Raw genomic sequence first — 21736 nt, forward strand, 5'->3', positions numbered from 1 at the left:
TTCTTCTAGAAAGGCCACTGCAACCTGTCTGCCTGCTTCAAGGTGCTGCCACACCAGAGGAGCAACTCAGCCATCCCTTACACCACAGTCTTTACAGGAATAAAATGAGTCTTTGGCATACATTTTAAACTGCATCTTTTACTAAGCCTGCTGACTCTGGCTGAAATAAGTTACAGGGAGCCCACACACAAGCTGATCAAAGCTGTCTGTAGACAGGAGCAGCTCCCATTGAGAGTAGATCCGTAGCTCCAGTAGCTGCAGGCTTCGAGCCCTCATGCCCAGAGTCTGAGATGAAGAACTGAAATACAAGAAGGATGATGAGAATTCACGTAGGAATATGTGAAGACCCAAACGATTTTGGCTGTTTCAGGGTCCAGAGCTAGAAGAGCATTTAGGACCAGTTATTTTGTTTCAGACAAAGTCCATAAGAAATGCATGTTCAGAGGAACAAAAGTAAAAGCTCGTTTGCAATGCTAGCACAGCCAATTGAAACATTTCTTCAATATTGAAATCCAAGAAATTTGTCCCTTCATATTTTACCATTTTAAGTAGATAAAAAGCTCTCAAGAATATTTCCTTTAATTTCTCTCCTGCTTAAAAAAAAAAAAAAAAAAAAAATGATATTCTAAACCCTTGGTTTCCTCATGAACCATATAGCCAGTAAGATTAACAGCAAAAATTAAGTTTCATTATTTCATTTGTTTTAAGAATGTATTGCCTTAATATTTACAAATGTATTCTTAAGATTAATAATCCTGATTTACCACCTCCCCCTCCCACATCATTTCTCACACTTACCCAACTTCCACAGAACTTCACAAAGAAAAAGTTTTAACTACATCTTGAAGATATCTGAAGCAACAAGGAAAGACACCATGTGCATCCATAAGTTAATTTTTATTTCAAAACCAGCTCTCAGTTTACACTGTACATGAAACACAGGCAATCCTGGTAGTATTCAGGATTGGCAGCATTCATTAAGTGCCAAAGCTAAACTCATCATGCTGGTGCCAACGTGCCAGTTAAAAAGAGACTCTATACATCAGTGAACTACAGACAAAAAATCAAAAGCAGCAAGGAACAAAACTCCTACAGTCTATTAGAAAAATATAATCCAAAGCTATACCTTGCCTAAAGAACAAGTGGCGCAAAGTCTCCCAGATTCCCTCCAATTCCAATTTGCTGGCAGAGCGAGATGGCCCAAAACCTCTTTAAGAAAGTCACCCATGCCACATCTGCTGCTGTCCAAGTTTTCTCAGGATTTATCAGCAAAACCCCATCAATCCAATAAAAGCTTCCTACTGCCAAGATAATTTTGTGACTGTTCGTAAAGCTAGTCAGCAAAAATAGTATTTTCATCCCAGTAATACTAAGCCATAAAGGCTAAAGAATACATTGGCCACTGACTGTTGACATTACGCTCAAATTTGCTGAAACAGGTGAACATTACCAGGATATTTTGACCTTGAATTAAGTCCCCACAGCCTCTCCTGCACACATTCAGGCATATGGTTGGCCACTTGCTTTAGTGAGTCCTAGCATAGCATGAAAGCGAAGCTCCTCATTAGCTGCTTCTGTAAAGATGCAAACACATTTGTACTCTCACACTGGCTTCAAGAGCATCATCTGCAGCACAGGAAGTTAAGCATACACAAATGCATTCCACAAAACAATTGTAAAACCCCCTGGCAACAAAGCCATCAGCACAATATGCTGATGACCTCAGAACGTCAGGTTGTCGTGGCAGGAAGAGACAGAGACATGACTCTATGCAACTAACAGCATCTAAAAATACTTGCCTCCAAAATCTGACAAACTAAGACCAAAAGTTTTTACTTTTTTAATAAAAAGCTTTTATTAGAAAAGTTACCAAATACATCTGTGCACAATTCTTACTTAAAATGTCTTTATTTTGAATTATTGCATTTTTTTCTCTCCTCAGACATTTTACTGACTTTTTATACATTTATTTCTTTAAAAACCCTAAAAAGATTAAAAATACACAAATACAGGGAATTGTATTTCTCAAAAAAGGCTTCCCCCCCCCCCCCCCATATCAAGAAGTGCAATTTTGCTTCCAAGGTTCTTTAACGTAAACGAGTTTTATCCATCAGTAACACAATACACTAAAAATTGCACCAAACACCTCAATATCCCTTGGGTATCAGCTGCGTCTAGCTTTTCCTATGCACTGCTTAAGGTCATGAGAGATCTATAGGAAAATTATGCTTACCGTAACTCATTTTTACCAGTATAGGCAGGTCAGTAAATGTACCTACACTCTGTGAAATTGCCTATGACTGTTAGGGTACGGCGGTCAATAATATCTACAATTATACCAGTGGAGTGTTTACATTTACTGTAACTGTCTTGCTTTTGCATACAAATGTATGCCTTGCTTCAAGCCACTGAGACTGCGTGATTATACTGCAAGTCTACCATGGGAATACAGTCCCAAAGAAAATCCATACTGTAACGGAATCTTTATTTAATTTTTTTAAAATCGCACTGAAAATATTCTTCCACACATCCTTCTGGCCCCACTTAAAAAAAACAGAACTACTTTTTCATCTCCCCACCTGCATTCCCCCAGAGCTGACATGTTGGTACTACTGAGGGAATTTTATAAGGAACTCAACTTTGGCTTAATATTTCCTTCAGTGAAAACAGTGAACTATGTTACTGACTGGGGAAGGATTTTCCAAAGTTTTCTGGACTGTCTCTTCAACTTTTTTTTTTTTTAAAAGAAAAATATTAATAGATCCAGATTTTAGCAATTCCAAAAACAAAGTTCCTCATGATTTCATTTCCTTCCAGCTGCAGCTGAAATACACCCTGTGCGTCTTATCATTTGTCATAAAAAAAAAAACATTCCCATTAGCATCCTCAAAATGGATGAAGTTTTATTCTAATTTGCTTGGGTTTTCCATTGCAGAAGTGCTGTTTTATGTGAAAGGTAGGAAATATCCAGATTACCTGAAGTTTGTAAGCATTCACTTAGCAAAAGATTTATTTGCTTTGATGAAGATTGACTAAACCTACAGAGCAGATCTGCTCTATTTTAGCATTTAATACACGAGGGAGAAGAGTCGAAGCTTATATTCAAATGCAAGAACATCAGAAACACTGCTTTCTACCTTGAAAATGTTTCTAAACTTGAAATAGAAGTCTGCAGTTTCTGTTGTATTAAATGACAAAAATTAAAGTTTCCTTAACTGCTTAATTCCTACAACCACTATTTTTCAAAGGAAGCTCTTCTAACCTACAAACAATAAATGGCCAAGCACAGCAATGACAAACAGTGACAGAGAGGAACTAACCAAACATCTCAGAACTACTGTGTCATGTAACTTGACTCTAAGTGACATACTGGGCAGTGCCTCACAGTGACATGAGGATTCCTATTCAGATTTTTACTTACAGATACAGGATTACATAAAAGCATCCAGCTTCTTTAGAAGAGGAACTCTGACAGGCCTATTTCATTCCCACAGAGGCTACACTGAGAAACCAATCTGTAACACTTTTCATCCGCTAGCATTTCCTTACCTATTAGTAGGCATACATTTTTAACAAACTTAGTATCTAACCTCCTCCCAGAAAATCTTAAATGAAATGGATGGACATATCTTTGTGTAAAGACAACAAGTATTTCACAATCTGGAATGTAAAACTATAGTGGGGGGAAAAAAACAAAAATATTCTGATTGCTTCTATATTTGGAAAACCCACAGAATTAAAGAGATTGGTGACAAAGGTAAGGTAGGGTGCCCTGAAGTGGTCTGACTAATTAATGAGTTACTTCCCTCGTAGAGGTTTACTTTTTTCACACCAGCATTTTGCTTTATGTTGTTACAATATTTTATGGAGCATTATTTAAAATATAGTATTTCAGTCTAATTTAGAATTCATCATGCTTTACCCTAAATGGCCACTTGGAATGTTGTGAAACATGATTTGCAGCCAGAAGCACCAAGTACATAAATTCTTCCACATCAAAAGAGTAGTTTGTAAATTTTGGATGTTCTCCCAGTGTTGGGTGGTGCCCCTAGAAAAATAAAATAAGGCCTTTTAGACAGAAAAAGATTCCATACATCTTCCATTAAAAAAAAAAAAAAAGGAGCATGTGTTATCTGCTCTGAGGCAAATGAGTCAGCAAAGTAACTGCAAAACATCATGCAATGGATGGACTGGATTAATGGTTAAGTAACTCAATTTTTCTTCTTACCCCAGCCATTAATATCAAATGATTTCTTAATCACAACATGGAATTTAATTTAGTCTAAAGAAGGAAACCATATTTCAAATTTCAGAGCACAGATGGGTAAAGATAAGCTAGCCTTCAGCTCCTATAGTTACAGTAGAAAGAACATCTCCACCCTTCCACCGCTAGCCACCATTACCTGATCTTGAGGGAATACTTTATTTCTTTTTCGCCAAGTGATGTAATGAATGCCTCTCAGCCTTGCCAGATCCAGGTAACAACGTTCATCTTCACAGTTGTATCTAGGGACAGGCAGAAGATCATTTACCTACAGATTGTGCTGAAGTTGACAAGGGTGAAACAGGAAAAGAACTGCAAAGTCCAAACATTTGCTGTCCAGTTCCAAGGCAACAAAAGCACAGACAAATTCTGCTCCACTAGAAACAAGAACAAAGGCTACCTACCTGTGCTTAAGATGTGGTCAAGGAGGCATTCTGAGACACATCCATGTATCAGACATGTCCCTGCCCAGCTGTACCAACTCTTGGGCATGTAAAAAGCAGCCTTCCCTATTGCAGGGGTTTTAAGCAGAATGTCCCCAGGATGGGAAATTCAGCGCTCTTTGGACAAGCGTGTTGCATTTTATTTAGTTCTATAGAACTGGAATGCCAACTAAGCCAGCTTCATAACAAAAATATATTTAAAAAAAACTACTGGAGAAATTTAGGTAGGACAGGATGACACTCAGCTGAGCTTGGCTAGCAAGCGGTGCTCATGCCCCAAGTATGAAAAGGAGCACATACCCTTCAGGGCAATCTTTAACAGCCTGGACATGCATCTTACATCAGACAGATCACCAAAATACTGTTGTATCTCAGACCCACCTGGCAGAATCTGACCAGTGAGGCTTTAAAAAGGTTTTCTCCCAAGCAACTGTCTAACAGGCTGCATTTTATTTATACTGTGGCACCTTACAAAGATAAGCCTGTATAATAGTTACACCATATTTTATAGTGAAAGCTTCCTCACTTCCTATTCCCAGGAGAAGAGACTGCCAAAAATGAAGTCTAGAGGACAATGCAAGAGAAACGTTCATAATCAAATACTGGCAGTGGAGAGTACTTCATTAACACATATAAACAGACATTAGCAGTTGTGTGTATAATAGAGGGGGGAGAGAGAAAAATAGACTTACAGCTCGAAAACAACAGCCCAATCTGGTAGAAAGAGCAAATGGGTAAGTCCAGCTCCGTGCATCCCAATGAATATATCAGAGTTATGCGTGATTCTCAATTGCTCTGAAAATTCAAGTTCCCTGCAGACAACACAACAAAAATAGTGATCTGGCATGCCTCTCCATCTCAGCAAGAATTAGTTACATGTAGAAAGCACAAAATTAACTTAAGGGAATACTGAAAGAGAGAATTGATTTTTCAAGGAACAATACTAAGAATCACAAATGCTTCAGCAAGCAATAACTCAGCATGGAATTAGAAGAAATGCAGACAGGTTTCAAGAACTTCACATTAATGAGTGTCTGTTCCAAAAATTTGATTTTATTCCTAAGTTAAAGTTCATGTAAGTTTGGAAGTATTTTTTTTTAAAACTTGCTTTAAACAACGTCCAAAAAACATTGCATCATCTTTCAAAAAAAGAGACAAAGGACCTCCACTGTTTTTAATGGACTAAATGGACTGTAAAAGTGTGCAACTCCTTCTCAAAGATGCAGATATCCAACCCAAACTTACACACAGGGTTTATTCATTTATTCATTTTCAGCTCCTGCCTGGAACTCACTTCTCTCCCACCCTTTGAATGTAACCTCCAAACACAGTATTCTCTCTAAATAACCAGGTGTTCCCTGAGCACACAAATTAAAAATGGACAAAAGATACTTAACTGTAAGGCAGACAATTGAAGAGGGAAACCACAACAGGCTTCATTTGCATACTAACAGTTCATACATTTAAAAGGAAGAGAGCAACTTCCTCTGCGACCATTTTGAGGACAATAGAAACAAACTGTCTTAAACTGCAACAAGAAAATGCGTACTGCTTAAAGTGCTGCAAGGGCAGACACTGAGGAAACCCTTTAACTATGATTGGAGTGATGCAGCAGGATAGCTGTGGAAATCTGTTAGTGAATGGTACTACAGTTTAGACAAGCACAGGAACTGTGGAAGCATCTCTTGGTTATGCTTTCCAATAATATGTTGGTCTAAATATTGTCTCAAGGGTATCCACCCTCTTCTACATGATTAGCTTGCTCAAAGGCTGTCACTGACAGAGGAAATAAGACTCTTTTGACTTCTTCATTCTGTCTCTGCTTGGGTCAAAGCACTGATCTCGCACTGCTGATTCAGTTCCTCGCTGTTTCCGCATGCCCCGTGACAGCACCATTGACTACATGCAAGCTGCTGCCATCTGGCACAGGAATACACTGCTTCGGAGCTTTCTCTTCAAACCATTTTTTCCTGGCACAGTGCCTAGCACATCTGGGCACCACAAACTGACCTCGTGGTGTCTTCAGGGCCACCAGAGCAGCAAAGAATTTAGTAATGAATGATAGCTTAAAAATCATACCAAATAAGATGCTAGCATCCTACACGAGAAATCCCTACTGACCAGCAGTTGCCGAAGAGCATTAGCAAACACATAAGGGTGGTGGTAACGCAGCTGTTTTGGGGAGAGGGGAAGAAACAGGAAAAAAATGATTTTTTGAATCAAATCAAAAAATGATTTGATTCAAAAATCAAATGATTTTTGGAAAAAAATGATTTTGCAAAAAAATGCTCATTCCAGTTTTAATCTGAGCTTACTGACCCTAGCTATTCATAATAAGTATTGCATCATAGAATGGGAGTGCTTAACTTACTCACCCACCGCCAAAATGTCTAACCATTTTGCAAAGGTTAGACATTGGAGCACGTATACCTTTGCTTGAAAGCAGCTTCCACAACCCACCGACAGCATGTAACCACACTAGGTTTCTCTATCAAGATACGTACTTGTATTTGTAGTCTACCACTTTGACCTCCAACGTTGATACTGTTTTCAAAGCATTCACAAGCTAAGGAAGGGGGAAGAAAAAAAAAAAAAAAGGACAGTGATTTGGTGTTCTGCTTCAATTAATTCTTTCCCTGCACTCCTGACTGTTTCACACACTCCACCTCCTCACCAGTGAATTACAATTAGGAAGACAGAACATCCTGTCACTGTCATATAAAGATGCTCCTCAGCTTTTGTACATTTCCATGTAGGATACATATGTTATTCCTAGCAGAGCAGCCACTGCAGAGGGAACTTGGATCTCCTGAACTCTCCCAGAGACTATAGTTGACTTTTGCATGCTCCAGGGCCCAATTCCCAAACCACAGACTAGTAGCAGTTTTGCTGGGAATGGCAGGAAGATGTGACACTTTGGGTTGGATTTCCAAAAGATTAACTTCTCTCTTTTGTGTTATGTGCTTAGTATCAGAAAATACCCTGCATATAGCAGTGTACGCAGGCACTGTAGACAGTCTAGCAGATAATGCACAAGTCTCGTGATCTGAGCCCTGACTTGCCACTGAACTATTGCACCAAACAAGCCTGTTTCTCCCTTAACTAAGTTGGGGATAATAATGCCAATTCATTTTTCTCAGGTATTAACAGATAGGAATGAAGAGAGAAAGAATTGATGTTATTTTATCACCAGAGAAGCTTCACCATAAGTTCTCTAAGCTGTATGATTCAAAAAAAAGTGATTAAATATGAAAATTCATTGAGTTTTGAATGCATACTCTCAGATACAACTGCTTATTTTGATATGCAAGCATAACAAAGTGTTTTGTTAGAGCCTTCAACACTTGGAATGTTAGAAACAAAATAATTATCTGAAAGCAAAGTTATTTAATTTTGTTAGAAACTGTGCGGCATCTGTTTAATAAGAGGAAATACTTTTAATATTACATCTGTAGATTTCCATTGAAAAAGAGCAGCAAGGTTCAGTATCTGGTGTACAGAAATTGGATAGAAGACACTAGAAGAAATTATTAGCACTGAAAGTATTTGTCCAAGATTTGTTAGTGGACAGATGTCTTGGTTGTGCCTGAAAAAAAATCAATTCAATGAGCAAAATTAACTTCTGATGGATTTGTTTTAAAAATAAAAAGAACCGCACCTCATTCTGGTTTAATATTTTCCGGTAATCGGTACTGCGTGCAAGTATTGTGACTCGAATTTTCCCATCCTAAAAAGAAAGAAGCAGCAGTGTTAGCTATGAGGCAGACCTCACTTAAAAAAAACACATAACTTCCATATTTACTTTTGGCAGTTATTTGAGCAACTAAATATGTTCCCTCCTCATGTAGTAGATGATGTAACCACCTTAAAATTCACATTGTATTTTCCAACAGATTAAAAGTGTCAAAAACTGCATGAAAGTCTGACTATTAACAAAAACCAAAGCATTTTATTTTATTCAGTACAAAAGAGCCTTTGTATTACACATCATACAGAAGTTTTGAAAGCGGGAAAGCAGTTTTCAGGAGGGTTTGTGCACAAGATCCTTGGAAAAAATAATTTACTTACATAACAGTTCCTCCTTTTACCTCTTTAAATTAATTGGACTCATGGGAGTAAATGTTCCAAGTGAAATAAAGAGATTTAACTGCATGACTCCCATTAGTGTCAGCAGGAGAATCGTAACTAAATGCCTGTGCAGTGCTTTGAACACGTGCCCCTCAGCGATAATATGTAGGCTACTCTCTAGCAAATACTTCAAGAAGCCCAGGACTGCTGCATCCAGCAATGCAGCCATTGCAACAGTTTTTGAAAACTACCGGTGTGTACAACAGAGAAGCTCAGGGCCAGCCAGATGGTACCAGGGAGGAACTGAAGGACCGGACTCAATCATTTCCTCCTCTGAGAGGAGCTCAGCAATAGCTATGAGGACTGATAAAGAGCACGTCTGCAGAGAACAAGCTTGTATTGCTTTGTGGGATCCCCTCTGCTGGACCTGAGGCCTGCGCAGGGTCTCATCAGCAGGGAGGAGACCGTAGTGTTGGAAGGAAGATGTTCTGAAGTCTGTCCTGTGGAAGGAAGACATGAAGGCAGCTGCCACAGACATACACAAATGTTTGCTGAAGTTCTTCATAGAACAGACTGACTTATCGGAAAAGGCCAAGAATCACAGGAAAGGACAAAGTGCACTATGCGCTACTATTCCACGCTAGGATAGCATCACACCAACTAGCTGATGCTGCTTCTCCAGTAAGAGCTGTCAGCTCCGTATTACAGTTTTATTGCTCGTTTATCATACCTTGGGTCCTTCTTGCGTTATATTTAATCTGTGTAACACATGCTGAGAAAATGCTCTAAATAGGCCTGTTCCATGACAGCCAGAAATCTGAAATTAAAAAAAAAAAAAAAGCAATTGTTACTACAAAGCTAATCTGCTCACAGAAATCTATTTGGGATCAGTCTTTTGCCATTCTTGTGGAACAAAAGCCAACTATCATGCTCTGCACTAAGCACATCACTATTCGCTGCAACACAAGTGGCACTTTCATTTAAAATATACACGTCTCTCTCATTGTTAGAGCCTAAACACATGAGCTAATGCCTCTAGGAAAGTCTGTCAGCATACAAGCTCTTGTTCTCTGCAAAAACACCAGTAAGTTCAGTGCCCTCCTGTTAAAAAGTTATAATACACATCTCATAAACCGTGAGACAGAGGATTGCACATAACCACTTACTATCAACTAGCTAAAGTAACTTTAAAATCTTAATACTGAGGGAAGATCATTTCATTTGGAGCTACAGAGACCTTCAATGCAGTACATTTCATGATAACTCAGCCAGACATTGGAGAGATTCATTAACTCAGACTTTATAGTGTCATATATAAATCCAGTTAACACCAAGATAAAAAGGACTCACCAATGGTGTGTTATAAAACAAGCCATATCGCATCCGAGGCAGTAATGAGAAGACTGCTTCTTTAAAGCATACCTGCAAAGGAAGATCACAAGAAGTTACACTGCACTGCTACCTTCCGCTGGCACATCCCGTGCTCATTCAGTGGGATCACTGCTTATAATGAGCTAGCAATTACGTGCTCCTGTCAAGAACATCCTCACTTCCTTGACTGTGCAAATGAATAGAACAAAGGCAATCCTGATTCGATGCTACAGAGACAAGTGTGGGAAGAGGTTTAAAAACAAACAACGCAAAAGCACACCAAAAAAAAACAGAACAAATGTGAACTACACAGAAGAAAACTTGGTAAGATTAAGACCGGGTTTAAAAGATTTAAGAGACTGAAATGAGCTCTGAATGAATTCATATGTTTTTGGTGAGAGAAAAATGTATTACTGGTTTGTCTGCGTGGGTTTGTTTTGTGGGATTTATTTTTAATTTTTGTTGTTGGTTCTGGTTGTGGTTTTTTGTTGTTGTTGTTTTTTGATAAGTAGCAGGTACACTAACAGTTGCACGGGAAGATACATACCTAGACAGGAATCAGAAGCCTTAGAAAGACAGTAAAATTTGAGAACCCTCAGCTGCAGTAGTGGGTGCCGTGCAAGTGAAACTAATACATAAATATCACCTCTCAGAAGACAGAGAAGTTAGGTCCATCTATGTAAAGTGCAGACATGCCTCAGAATTAGGTTACAACTCTGTCTCATTGGCTAGGTAGCACACTCAAATTGCACAAATAAACACACAAAGTATCCGTGCTCTCCTCTGAAACACCTACATCCAGGAGCAGCTTTAAAAGCAGTCATATTTACTACACAGTCACCATGAATTAAAACGAAATATAGAATTCCATACCCTTTTAGAGTCAAAGGTCTTCAAGTGTATTATTTCATGGTCAGTAAATGCCTTCCACGTCTCACTGAACAGGTCACCGTAGCCATACGAGCTCTATGATTGGAAGGAAGAAGAGAGGCATAATGATTACATAAATGCATACAACTCCCTTCATGACTTACAAGCTCTATATACAGGTTTAAACACACACTTAGTAGCACATCATCACCACCGCAGGACCTAAGACAGCCTAGGACAGAAAGCAGACATTGCTGCTGTGTTTACAATGGCAGTTAACTCAGATTGTCTGGCAGGTAGTTGATTTTTATTATAGCAGTTCTATAAATCATCAATCTAGAGAAATTCTTCAGCAGCAGATTAGAATCCGTGAGTTAGGAGCAAGAATACCTACTGACTATCCCAGGGACAACAGAATACAAAGTAAATGTAAGCAACAAAAATGAAGGGTGGGTAGAAGGCACAAACCTGACTCCTGAGACTAAAAACCACCTGTTTGGGATTGTCACTTGCATGGTGCACATGTATCTCAAACTGAAGGCCACGATCTGATTTAGTGGAAGAAGCAACCAGTAAACTACGTTTCACATTAATTTGACAAGCTGCCAGGAAGTTTCTCTATGGAGCTGTATAAGACTTCCCTTTAGCAACATTGCTCTGCAGAACTTTTTAAGAACCAATGACTCCCTGTGAGACTGGCCCTTCAGTCCTAGAACTGGGGGCCTTCAGACCTGCAATACTACCTAAACATCTGAGGGCTGAGTCTTGGAATGCAATTAAATATGATTCTTGCTTAAAGCTTCCTTACAGCTTTAAAGCTGGTTCAGCCTGCTTGGAAAGTTACGTGGAAACATTCACAAGAAATTTGAAAATGAGACTATAAATAACTGCAGAAGAAAAGGGACACCTACTAAAATGCAAAATAATCTAAAGGGTGTCAGATTTCCTTCACCTGAAGAGGTGCTTCCTTCCCCTCCTTCTGCCATTAAATTTTACAATTCATACTGCTTTCTGGTAGTCTGTGTTAGAAGAATTGCACTTCCAGAGAACTGATCTTCCATGCTGAAAGTACTTCTCTCTAACCCTATCTGCTCACCTTAGAAGTGCTTTATAAATGTTGCTTTCTGCATTTGCAGAAACAGTCTGCAAATCAACACCCAGTAGGTTTCCTACTCATTTTCTGCTTTATTTAACCTACATCTGAGGGCATTACTGTTTAATAAGAACAGTGCACTGATTCTACAGTAGCTAGAAAGTATGCCCAAATCTAATTACTTCAAGAAAAAAAAAAAAAAAAAAGAGAATGAATAATAAGAGCAAGTCTATCTTTCAATCATCATAGAACAGCTCATCAGCAGTTAGTTGGTGCCATCATCTGGTTGTCCATGGTGATGAACTCAGGCAGACCGAGCAGTTAAGGCTCATTTAAAATGATAGTGCCGTGGCAGTACTTACTTTGAGAATGGTACGTTTGAAAGAATTATTTGATTCAACAATGCAATATAAGAAAAAGCTTTGCTTTTCAAAGTAACTTACAGCGCTGACACATCTGATCTTTTCAGAAAGCCACGGGAGCTGGATTAACAGCTTCCTGTATCAAATCCAATAAGCTTGCTTATCTGGCAGGCACATTTATTTTAACTTTCAAAATGTAATTGAATTAAGGAAAGGTGAAAAAAACCTCCTCCAGACAAGGAGGTTTTTCATAAATAGCAAGTAGTAGATATTTGCAATTCTCTGGTGAGTATTTGTCACAGCAGTAAATACATAGGAAGAAAATACAGTATTATAGGAGAACAAGGTAATAGATGTGGGATGGTATCATAGCCATCAAAAGTTTTGTTTCTTCTGCACCTGATATACATTATCCAGCATATTCCAACTTGTTTGGTTTAACACTCTCCTAAAGAAATTAAATACAGGACATTAAAACTATACTACTCATAAACACAGCCACGATTTCAACTCAGCAGCACAGCAGAAATAGCCCCACTTAAAAGCTACTTTTATTTTCAGGGGTGATTGAGAGAAGTACCCGTAAGGTAGCTACTTAAAGGAATTAAATATTAGACCCTGTTTTGATATGCATGTATATATACACCAAATAATTGTATCAGTCATAACTGTTTTTTTTTTAAAAAAAAGTTTTCTTTATTACAGGTCACACATTACTGATTTAGAAAGATCCAAGGCTGCATTTCTTTTTAAATATAGAAAAATAGTTTTCAGTAAGTCTACCTCAATATTCTCAGAGAAAAGAGTCCACAGAAAACAGCACGCAATATTCAAATGCTGCATATTAGGAATACAAAAGATGGGATTTTTTAGCACACCAAAAAAGGCATAAACATGTACTAGCAAAGGATGAACTGTGGCATAGTTCAAACAACACATGGATTATTGCACAAAATCTGTTCTTTTACTATTGTTCATGCACCTGTATTAACAGGATCCAAAAACTTATCAGTTCCATGTGGCTCGGCTACAGTCCACATGAAAGCTAAGGATTAGCTAATAAAAGGTTCAGAGCATCCATAAAGCAGAAGTACAATCCATCACGAGCACATTAAAGCACTGCAGACTTACAGTGTCCCACATGACTATGTTGACATCAGTACTGAAGGAATTATTGATATGCTGTGTGATATAAAGATTGACGAAGTCACAGAAGTGATGGTACATATTAACACCTGAGAAAAAGAAAAAAATGGTTGGCAAAATACTACATTATTCATTCCACTTTTCATTGGTTTATTCATTTTCTCACTAGTAGAATCCTGCATTTTATGTTAGTTTTCTCCCTGACTGACTGCTTCTTATGTACCCTAGAGAAGCAAACCTTTAAAGGGAAGGAATACAGGTAAGAAATCTGAAGTAAAATGTCTTAAAAGTTCAAAGAAATCAGAATACAAGCAAAACGATGGTGAAAGAAAAAGATAAATTTCACATACTATTTCCCATTACAGAATGCAAATGCTTTCTGAAGCATATGAAAGCAACTATAGCTCTAACAAAAACTACTTAGATACAGAAAACATTAAAAACAGGCCTTTGGCACTCCTCTTAGTTATTTTTTATTAGGGTAAACTGAAGCTCTCACTGTCAGACTACAAGACAGAACTTGTACTTGCACAGAAGCCAAGGCCCAAGTAATTCCTCAGGTTCTTTCTCAGAGCATTCCTGTTCACTCTTGGTCTCTCACATTAATACCTTAAAATCATGATGCATAAAAGGTATCATGAAACAAAGGAGGTAACACAGTCCAGCTTCCCTGCTATCTAAGACTAGACACCAGTTTCGGGACCACGTGCACACAGCTCCCATTTCTAAGCTTCTGACCAAGAAGAGCTGCCATGGTAGGAAGTAGCTCCTGGGCCTCCCATCCTGCTCAAAGAGATATTCTCATCTGCCTCCCCCAAAAACAGAGAGGCTGGACACAATCACCTTCTGAGCACAGCTAGAACAAAGCTGCAAAAGGTACAAGTTGACAGCGCAGCACCTCTTCCACAGTTTCTGTTCAGGGAACTGGAACAGCTTTGAAATACAAGATACAGGCCTGCAGGTTTAGAGGAGTTAATCCCCTTTACAGTTGCAGCGTATCATGTGGTCAGAACACAGCAGACAGCTACACAGTTTAAACCACAGCTTACTCCACAGCACCTTGTTTGCCTGTCTGCAGCATTACCATTCTCTTTCATTAAGACTTGTCCACAAACCATACTGCATGAACAAAAAGGTTGGTGAACTTCAAAAAAACGTTGAGTACCACTGTTTCACACTCCAGATGCTTGGGTGCTGTTGCTACTGTGGGTTTTTGGATAGTGTTGAACAGCATTCACCTTAGCTCTCTGTAACGAGAGAGGTGCAAAGCCACGGCAGGTAGAAAACAGGTAACTTTGAAGCTTCAAGATTAAAAGAGGGTTGTGGGATTTCTTTGTTTGCCTTTTTTCTAGGGGTATTTTAATCAACTAACAAAACTTATTCCCTTGAACTTTGTCTTTGAATGCACTTCCTCTGCCACATCATTCACCACGCACAGACTCCTCAATTACTGAGCACTTAGAGCAAGACATGTACACACCTATACCCTGCGTTTCATAATACAGAAAGTCATCCAGAAACAGCCAAAATCACAGACTGTACCAGAGTCACAGCCACAAAAATCAGAACAATTAAGAGCTGAAGACCATGCAAGACAAGTGGAAGGTTTTATTTATTTTTTTTTAAGTCATCTGTGGCAAAACCCAAGGTTTTAAACATAAAAGAATTTTGTTTCTGACCTTATGAAAGGAATTAAAGGGACAAAAAAAGGAATGAAGAAGTCACACCATCTTTCAGAAAAACAATATTACAAGCAAATTTGACAATCGTAATGACATAATGTATATGTGCATGGTACATATGGGCTCTTTTTACTGCAGTACTGTAGTATTAAAAAAATAAACTGAAGATACCAGTTACCTGCATCTAATTTCATGAAGTATGTTGGCTTTTCGATAACAACATCACACTTGTCATCATCTAGGGGCCTGAAGTTTAATGCAGTAAATGTCTGGAGTTCTGCAAACCTACAAAGATTTAATCACACAGAACATGCTTTGACATTAACATACTTGAACACGTGTATTTCATACATCTGAGATTCAGTAACTGTTCATCCAGTCAGTTTGATTTAACAGGACTGCTGAAATCTGATAAAGTCTGCCAATTAAAATTATTTGAAATTGTAATGTAAAGTTCTTCAGGTTATGAGCTTCAAGAGTTAAACACTGCCTTTGATCTCAGGAGTGAACAGCACCTTTGATCTACAAATCAAGGCAGCAGAGATGTAACAGAGAGCCTTAGAGGCTAGATCCGTGAGTCTAACTTGATCTGCATTGCCAGAGACGCTTCAGCAAGATCTTCATGCTTTGGCCAGAATAATGAATGCAGATGCAATATTTATTATTCCTGGATCTAAACAAGGATGAGCAGTTAAGATGACTATAGCATGTAGAGAGAAGTCTTTTCTTCCTCTGCAGCTGTTATTAACAGAAATTGACCATCAGCGCAAAAAAGGGAAAAAAATAATTGAGAACATGGAAAAAAAGAATAAAGAGAGTATTCCTACAGGCACCTTGGTAGCTCCTGTTCCTTCATGCTTCATCAATTAACTGACAATCCAGCTTTGAAGTGCTAACATGTTACCCATGATACTAAACCAGCTACCACAAAGCATCCTCTGCACTTCCTACTCAGCCCGTAGACCGTCGCCCGTTTCATAGTGGGAACACAGGCATGAATATACATCCAGATCAGGCATTGCACTGGATCCAACATCGCTAGGACTGCGTGAACCAAGGCACAAATGCAAACTTTAAGGCATTTAACAACCAAAGAATTGTCTCCTTCAGATTAGGCATAAGATTAGGCATAGAGCTAACATCTGCTCTAAAAAAGACCTGAATATTAGAACCTCAGATTACAAGGCACTTTCAGATCTGTTACTGCTGTCAATTCGGCAGAAAAGATACGATTACATGTAACATAGTTCAGAAGAGCACTCCATGTAGATGTAAGTGCTAGAGGTATATAATATGAACTCTCAGACTGACCTCAGAAAGGAACAACTGTTTCCCCAGAATGAAATACACTACACAGCTGCTAGTGCCAAAAAAAAAAAAAAGATAAGTGAACTTGGAAGTAGCCATGACAAGTGATTCTTACCAAGACTGCAGAGGGCTCTTGCGTTGACCTTCAGCCAAAAATGCTTGAACGTCAAGGGTACAATGACCTCCAATTTCTCCCTTCTGGAAGAAGTCTTCTTTGAATCTATTGCAAGTTAGTAAAAGTCTATCAGTTTTTGTGCATTTGTGCAACAGTGCTACAAGTGCTCTGCAATTGAGATTACATACTCAAGCCAGTATTGTTTAATCTCAGTTTAACAAGATACTTCATAAATATTTCAAACTTGGAGTATTTTCTTCAGCATAAGAGAAGCATTTCCTAATGCTTCCCAAATAAAGCGGTGTTCTCAAGAGTTCTATACAGCCATCTACAAAACAGTGCTACACTCAGAAAGTTATTAGGTATCATTTCCACATACCTGATGAGTACTTAATTAGGTTTTCTAGGATTACTTACAGGAGCATCATAAATTGTTTTCGTTTTTTTTTTAATAAAAATAATCTCACTGAAATTCTCCTCAGATTTCTTAAACCAGTTACTCACCCAAGAATTTTATTCAACACACAATGAACAAGGTGCAAGAACAGGTTTCATGAAATCAAGTTGCTAAGAGTGCTGTCTAAACTTGCTTACAGGATAGGTTGAGAAGATGACAAAATCCATTCTGAGGGGTATCAGTGTCACAGTCAGGAACCAGCTCTTTCCAAGTCAGGTACACAAGAAACTGACTTCAAAGATGAGGCAAAAAGAAAAATGGGTGATGCCACTATCAGTGGCACTTCCCCCTCCCCCACGTTGTCCATTATGTCGCATTTTATTTTAGGATGGCAAGGTTCAAGTTCTGATCTCTCTTTGGTCTTACTGCATTTAAAAATGCCATTCCTGGTTCCGGTATAAAGGCGCCTAGCACAGGAAAGGCGTTCTCAGTGCCTTATGCAGAAACAATTCTGCTTTGCATGTCACCTGAACAAGAAAGAATATGGCTGAAGATACAGAAAGAACACCTCAAGGTACAGAAAGATTGCCCTCTCTTCAGTCAATAGAAGGAAATATTTCAATCGCCCATGCATCAGCAATGCACATCTGAGGACTTCAGCAACAGGCCTCTGAACCAGCAAAGCCCATGGCAACAAGCACACAAGCTATATGTACAACTTCATTAATCACATTCTTCAAGTCCCTCTCCCTGCCATCCCTTAGTTTTACTGTAACATAAGCAAATCAGACCTGTCGTGGTTTCTCTTTACAGTTCTTAAATCAATGTATAAGTTTGTCGCCCTGCAATGCTGAAGGTATTGAGAACAGGTCAGAGATGAATCTCCCTGTTTAAAAAAATAATAAAAAAAAATGTATCAAGAACAAAACTTATGTTTAAAAGGAAGTGGAAAGTACAGTATGCTTCAATACTTACTGTTACTGCAGGCTTACAATGGGTTTTCATTTCATTCAGCCTCTCTCGTATGTAACCAAAGTCAGCTTGTTTCCAGAATATCTGTTGGGCTGTCTCAATGTCATTTGCCCTGGTGTATGAAGGAGAGAGGGAAACCAAGGGCCATTGCTCAATTCTAGTAATAACTTTAACAGAAAACGTTTTTTTCCACTAAAAGTGGAACATAAAAGCCAGCCAGTTACTTTATTGGCATTTAAAAGGCAGAACAGGAAGCAACTTATCAGCTACATGTAAGTGAAAACATCAATGACAATTTAAAGCTCTTCTCCCGTAAAAGTCTAAAAAAGTTTTTCTCATTTGTTTTTTAAAGCTAAGAAAAGAACTCCAGAGTTACTTCAGGAATCTGAATTCAAGGCTAAATCAGAATAAGGAAAACATTGTGACAGGAAGTATTTCAAGCGTTTTCTTCCTTAAAATGCTTGAAGTCATGTTGGGAGATGTATGTTACGTATACATACACACATCTGCACAAAGGTGCATGGCCATCCTTTAGACTCTAAATATCACAGCAATGTTAAGTCCACGGCTAACACAGAAGTGAACACTATATTTATTTTTGGACATACTGTACTTTATATGTTTAAAATGAAACTTACCATCCAGTTTCAACATAATCACACACCGGGTAACTGAACCTGTAATCTGATTTGCAAGATTTCTCATAACCCCAGCAGGATTTTAGTTTCTTCAAGTATTTCTGTAAGACAAAATAATTGTATATAGTTCTTGATCATGCAATGGCAAAACAGTAAACGACTAAACTTAGTTGGCAGCTTACGAACTACCTGTTGCTAACAAATTTTACATAAAAAGACTCTGAAAACAGGCCAAGCTGTTTCAGAAAGAACACTCTGATTATTTCCGCACAGCGGAGGATCCACACGAGACACATATGCTCAGCAATATTATTCTGGTCTTTAATGCATCTCTCAGCACAACCAGTTTTCCCAAACCAGTCAGTAGGATTCCAAAGTTCTCACATTGATTACAGCTATTGATAACAAAGTTAAGCTCACATGAAGCACAGCATTCCAAGCTCCAGGCTGAGTACCACTGCTCTGCCTGGCAAATCTAGAAACGTTGGTTCTGCAGTAGAAAGGCAGAAAACAGGGAGCACAGCTCCCATCCCCAGCTCTCCAAAGCAGCTCCAGCCTGAGAGACACTATAATCGCCCCAGGACACACACAGCCCAGATCCTCAGGTCCACCATCCAGTTCCAATTCCTAACAAAGCCAACTCACTGGGAAGGAGATCAATTCATCATCATTCCTAAACAAACCACTAGGACTCCCAGAATAAACCATCCCAAAATTACATTTGAACAAACAAACAAAAAAAGAAGTCAAACCTACTTTGTATGGGCAATGAGAGTCCTGCTTACAGATGCCAGCAATGTGTTGATTGTTGTGCAGAAAGTATGGAATATGCTCATCTGGCAAGTTAATAGTTTTGTAGCTATATAATGGTTCTTCTGGAATGTTTTTGAATTCAGTAAGATTTTCACCTTGGGAATTAGCCAGGATTTCTTGCAGTAGCAATCCAAACATAAGCAACATGAACATGGCAACCTTCGAGTTCTGTAGTTATAAAAAAAGACACTTTACACAACTGCAGCATAGCACATTTCAAGCGTTTTAAGTAATATTTACCAAAAGTCAGTCATATACTCAAAGAACTTTTACTTGTGTTGCTGGGTGTTTGGTTTTATTTTTCAGCCCCTACGGAAAGAAAACTTTCACTAAGAGACTAAACTGTACAACCGCAGGATTATCTTTGAATCATTAGTCATTGATGTTTATTACACACTACCAACTCACAGTCAAACTAAAATGGGTGTGTTTACTTTAGCTAAATCCCAAGGGATCCTGAGAGTTCAAATGTGGAAACTAAGTATAGATTATATAATGTCCAGACAGCAGGAAGAAAACGTAGAAGTATTTGGAGGGGGAGGGGAAGAAATAAGGAATTTTAGCTTATAAAGAAATATTAAAAAAAAAAAAAAAGAATATGTTCTGCAGTTTGGAATAAATGAACTAATCATTAGATGAAGGAGAGTTATGCAGTCATAAATAAATGGTCAAATTTAAATATTTCAGCATCAGCAGTCAACATCACGTTACAAAGACTCTGAACGTGTGTTATATACAGTAAATTAACTATAGGCCCACATGTATCCATGGCCTCTAGAGCAGACTGGCTACCTCACTGGTCATATAACCTTCTCGTCAAACACCCATGCTTTGAACCACTAAGCTTCTTGATGATGAAAAAAATCTGTCTGTATCTAAAAATCCTTTTTGGCATCATAACTCGCCAAAGTTTGCATGTTTGCTTGCAAGTGAAGCCTTCAGCAAAACCCCGACAACACAAGCAGTTTTACCTGTTTGGTTTGAGGAGAACCGCGTCAGATTTCCCAGGTACACAAACCTAGCAGGGCGGTGGGAGAGGAAAGCAGTTAGACACATCCTGCACAGGAAGCTTCCTCAGAGCCCAGGGCTGCATCTGGAGGAAAGCTCAGGGCAAGGAGAGCGACTTGTCAGCAGCCATGGGGCGTTTCTTGGACCCCCGAGGGCAGATAACACGGGGCTCCCAAGGGGCTCCCACCACCTCCCTCCCCTCCAGCTCGCACCCAGCCCCCAGAACAGCAGCACCCCTCCACCTGGGCTCTGGTTGAGGAACGGAGACCTCGAGAGCTGCCCCACACCCAGCACCAGAGGCCCGGGCTTATGTCCAGCCCAGAGCCGGGGCCCCCGCAGCCGGCCGCCCCCTCAGCACCGCGCCGGCCTCCTCCCCTCACGGCACCCCCCCTCTCCTCACCTCACGCCCGGCCACCTCGCAAAGCCCCGCGGCCCGTGGGCCCGGCAGCCTTAATCCTCATCCCGCCGCGGCAGCTGGCGGCTGGCCGGGGGGAGCACACGGCGCCGGCCCAGCCCAGCCCAGCCCGAGCAGGCTCGGCGGGGGAAAAAGGCGGCCGCCGGGCCAGGGCCGCCCCCACCCTGAGGGCGGCGCCGCCGCTGCCGCTCCCCTCCTTCACACCCGCGGCCCGGCCCCTGGTGGGGGGCTGCGGGGCCGAGGGAGGGAGCGAGGGAGGAGCCGGGCCGGCTGTCAGCGCGCAGCCGTGGGGTGCCCGCACGGGCAGGCTGGAAGAAGCCGGCCGAACCCCGGCCAGGCAGCACCTGCCCGGCGGCCAGGTCAACCCCCCCCGCCCGGCCGCCAGGTCACCCCCTTCCGTGCCCGGGCACGGGTGTCCCGGCGCTGCCCCGCGGCCTCTCAATGGAAATGGTGCCGGTGATTAAAGCTGTCGGCGCGTCTTCCTTTTGCTACCCAAAATAAAGTCCATTCCTTGCGCTGTTTTTTAAGGATGTGGAGAAAAAAAGGCCTTTTCCTGCCGCGGCTCGGCAGGAAGCGCAGCCCCGCAGCACCCCATTGTCTCATTTCCCCCAGAGCTCCCGGCCCGGCCCCGCGCCCCCACACGAGGCCGAGCCCCCCCTGCTGTACCCCAGGGAGCGCAGTAAACCGAGTGAAGGTTTTACTCCGTTTCAACCCTGGCGATCGCATGAAGTAACATGAATCCTTCCCCCCAGGCGAGGCCCTTTGTGCCTC

General features: G+C 40.2%; 1 protein-coding gene across 4 annotated transcripts; it reads right to left on the minus strand.

Moving 5' to 3' along the window:
- Window positions 1–878: 878 nt before the first annotated feature.
- Window positions 879–21461, minus strand: EOGT (EGF domain specific O-linked N-acetylglucosamine transferase). Of its 4 annotated transcripts, none has more exons than XM_035337354.1 (17): window positions 21294–21461; window positions 20514–20560; window positions 19486–19710; window positions 18730–18830; window positions 18095–18203; window positions 17911–18005; window positions 16723–16827; window positions 15478–15584; window positions 13603–13706; window positions 11020–11112; window positions 10126–10197; window positions 9506–9592; window positions 8366–8434; window positions 7212–7273; window positions 5400–5519; window positions 4404–4506; window positions 879–4048 (listed from the first exon to the last, which is right to left on the minus strand). In XM_035337354.1, exons 3-17 carry the CDS (start codon window positions 19693–19695, stop codon window positions 3902–3904), a joined length of 1584 nt encoding a protein of 527 aa, XP_035193245.1. In that variant the 5' UTR covers window positions 19696–19710; window positions 20514–20560; window positions 21294–21461; the 3' UTR covers window positions 879–3901. The 4 variants fall into 4 exon arrangements, with proteins under 4 accessions (XP_035193245.1, XP_035193242.1, XP_035193244.1 ...); XM_035337351.1 differs by lacking the exon at window positions 21294–21461 and adding an exon at window positions 20951–21176; XM_035337353.1 differs by lacking the exon at window positions 21294–21461 and adding an exon at window positions 20946–21176.
- Window positions 21462–21736: the final 275 nt, after the last annotated feature.

The sequence above is a fragment of the Oxyura jamaicensis genome, chromosome 12 (assembly GCF_011077185.1).
Source record: "Oxyura jamaicensis isolate SHBP4307 breed ruddy duck chromosome 12, BPBGC_Ojam_1.0, whole genome shotgun sequence".
In the NCBI taxonomy this organism is placed as follows: domain Eukaryota; kingdom Metazoa; phylum Chordata; class Aves; order Anseriformes; family Anatidae; genus Oxyura; species Oxyura jamaicensis.

What these genes read in the sequence shown, in the direction of transcription:
- EOGT (XM_035337354.1), bottom strand. Translation starts at nt 19,695, where the DNA reads ATGTTCATGTTGCTTATGTTTGGATTGCTACTGCAAGAAATCCTGGCT. An exon ending in ACTCTCATTGCCCATACAAA is followed by an intron (nt 18,831 to 19,485) that starts GTAGGTTTGACT and finishes TTTGTCTTACAG; the next exon opens with AAATACTTGAAGAAACTAAA. An exon ending in TGTTTTATAACACACCATTG is followed by an intron (nt 9,593 to 10,125) that starts GTGAGTCCTTTT and finishes TTTTAATTTCAG; the next exon opens with ATTTCTGGCTGTCATGGAAC.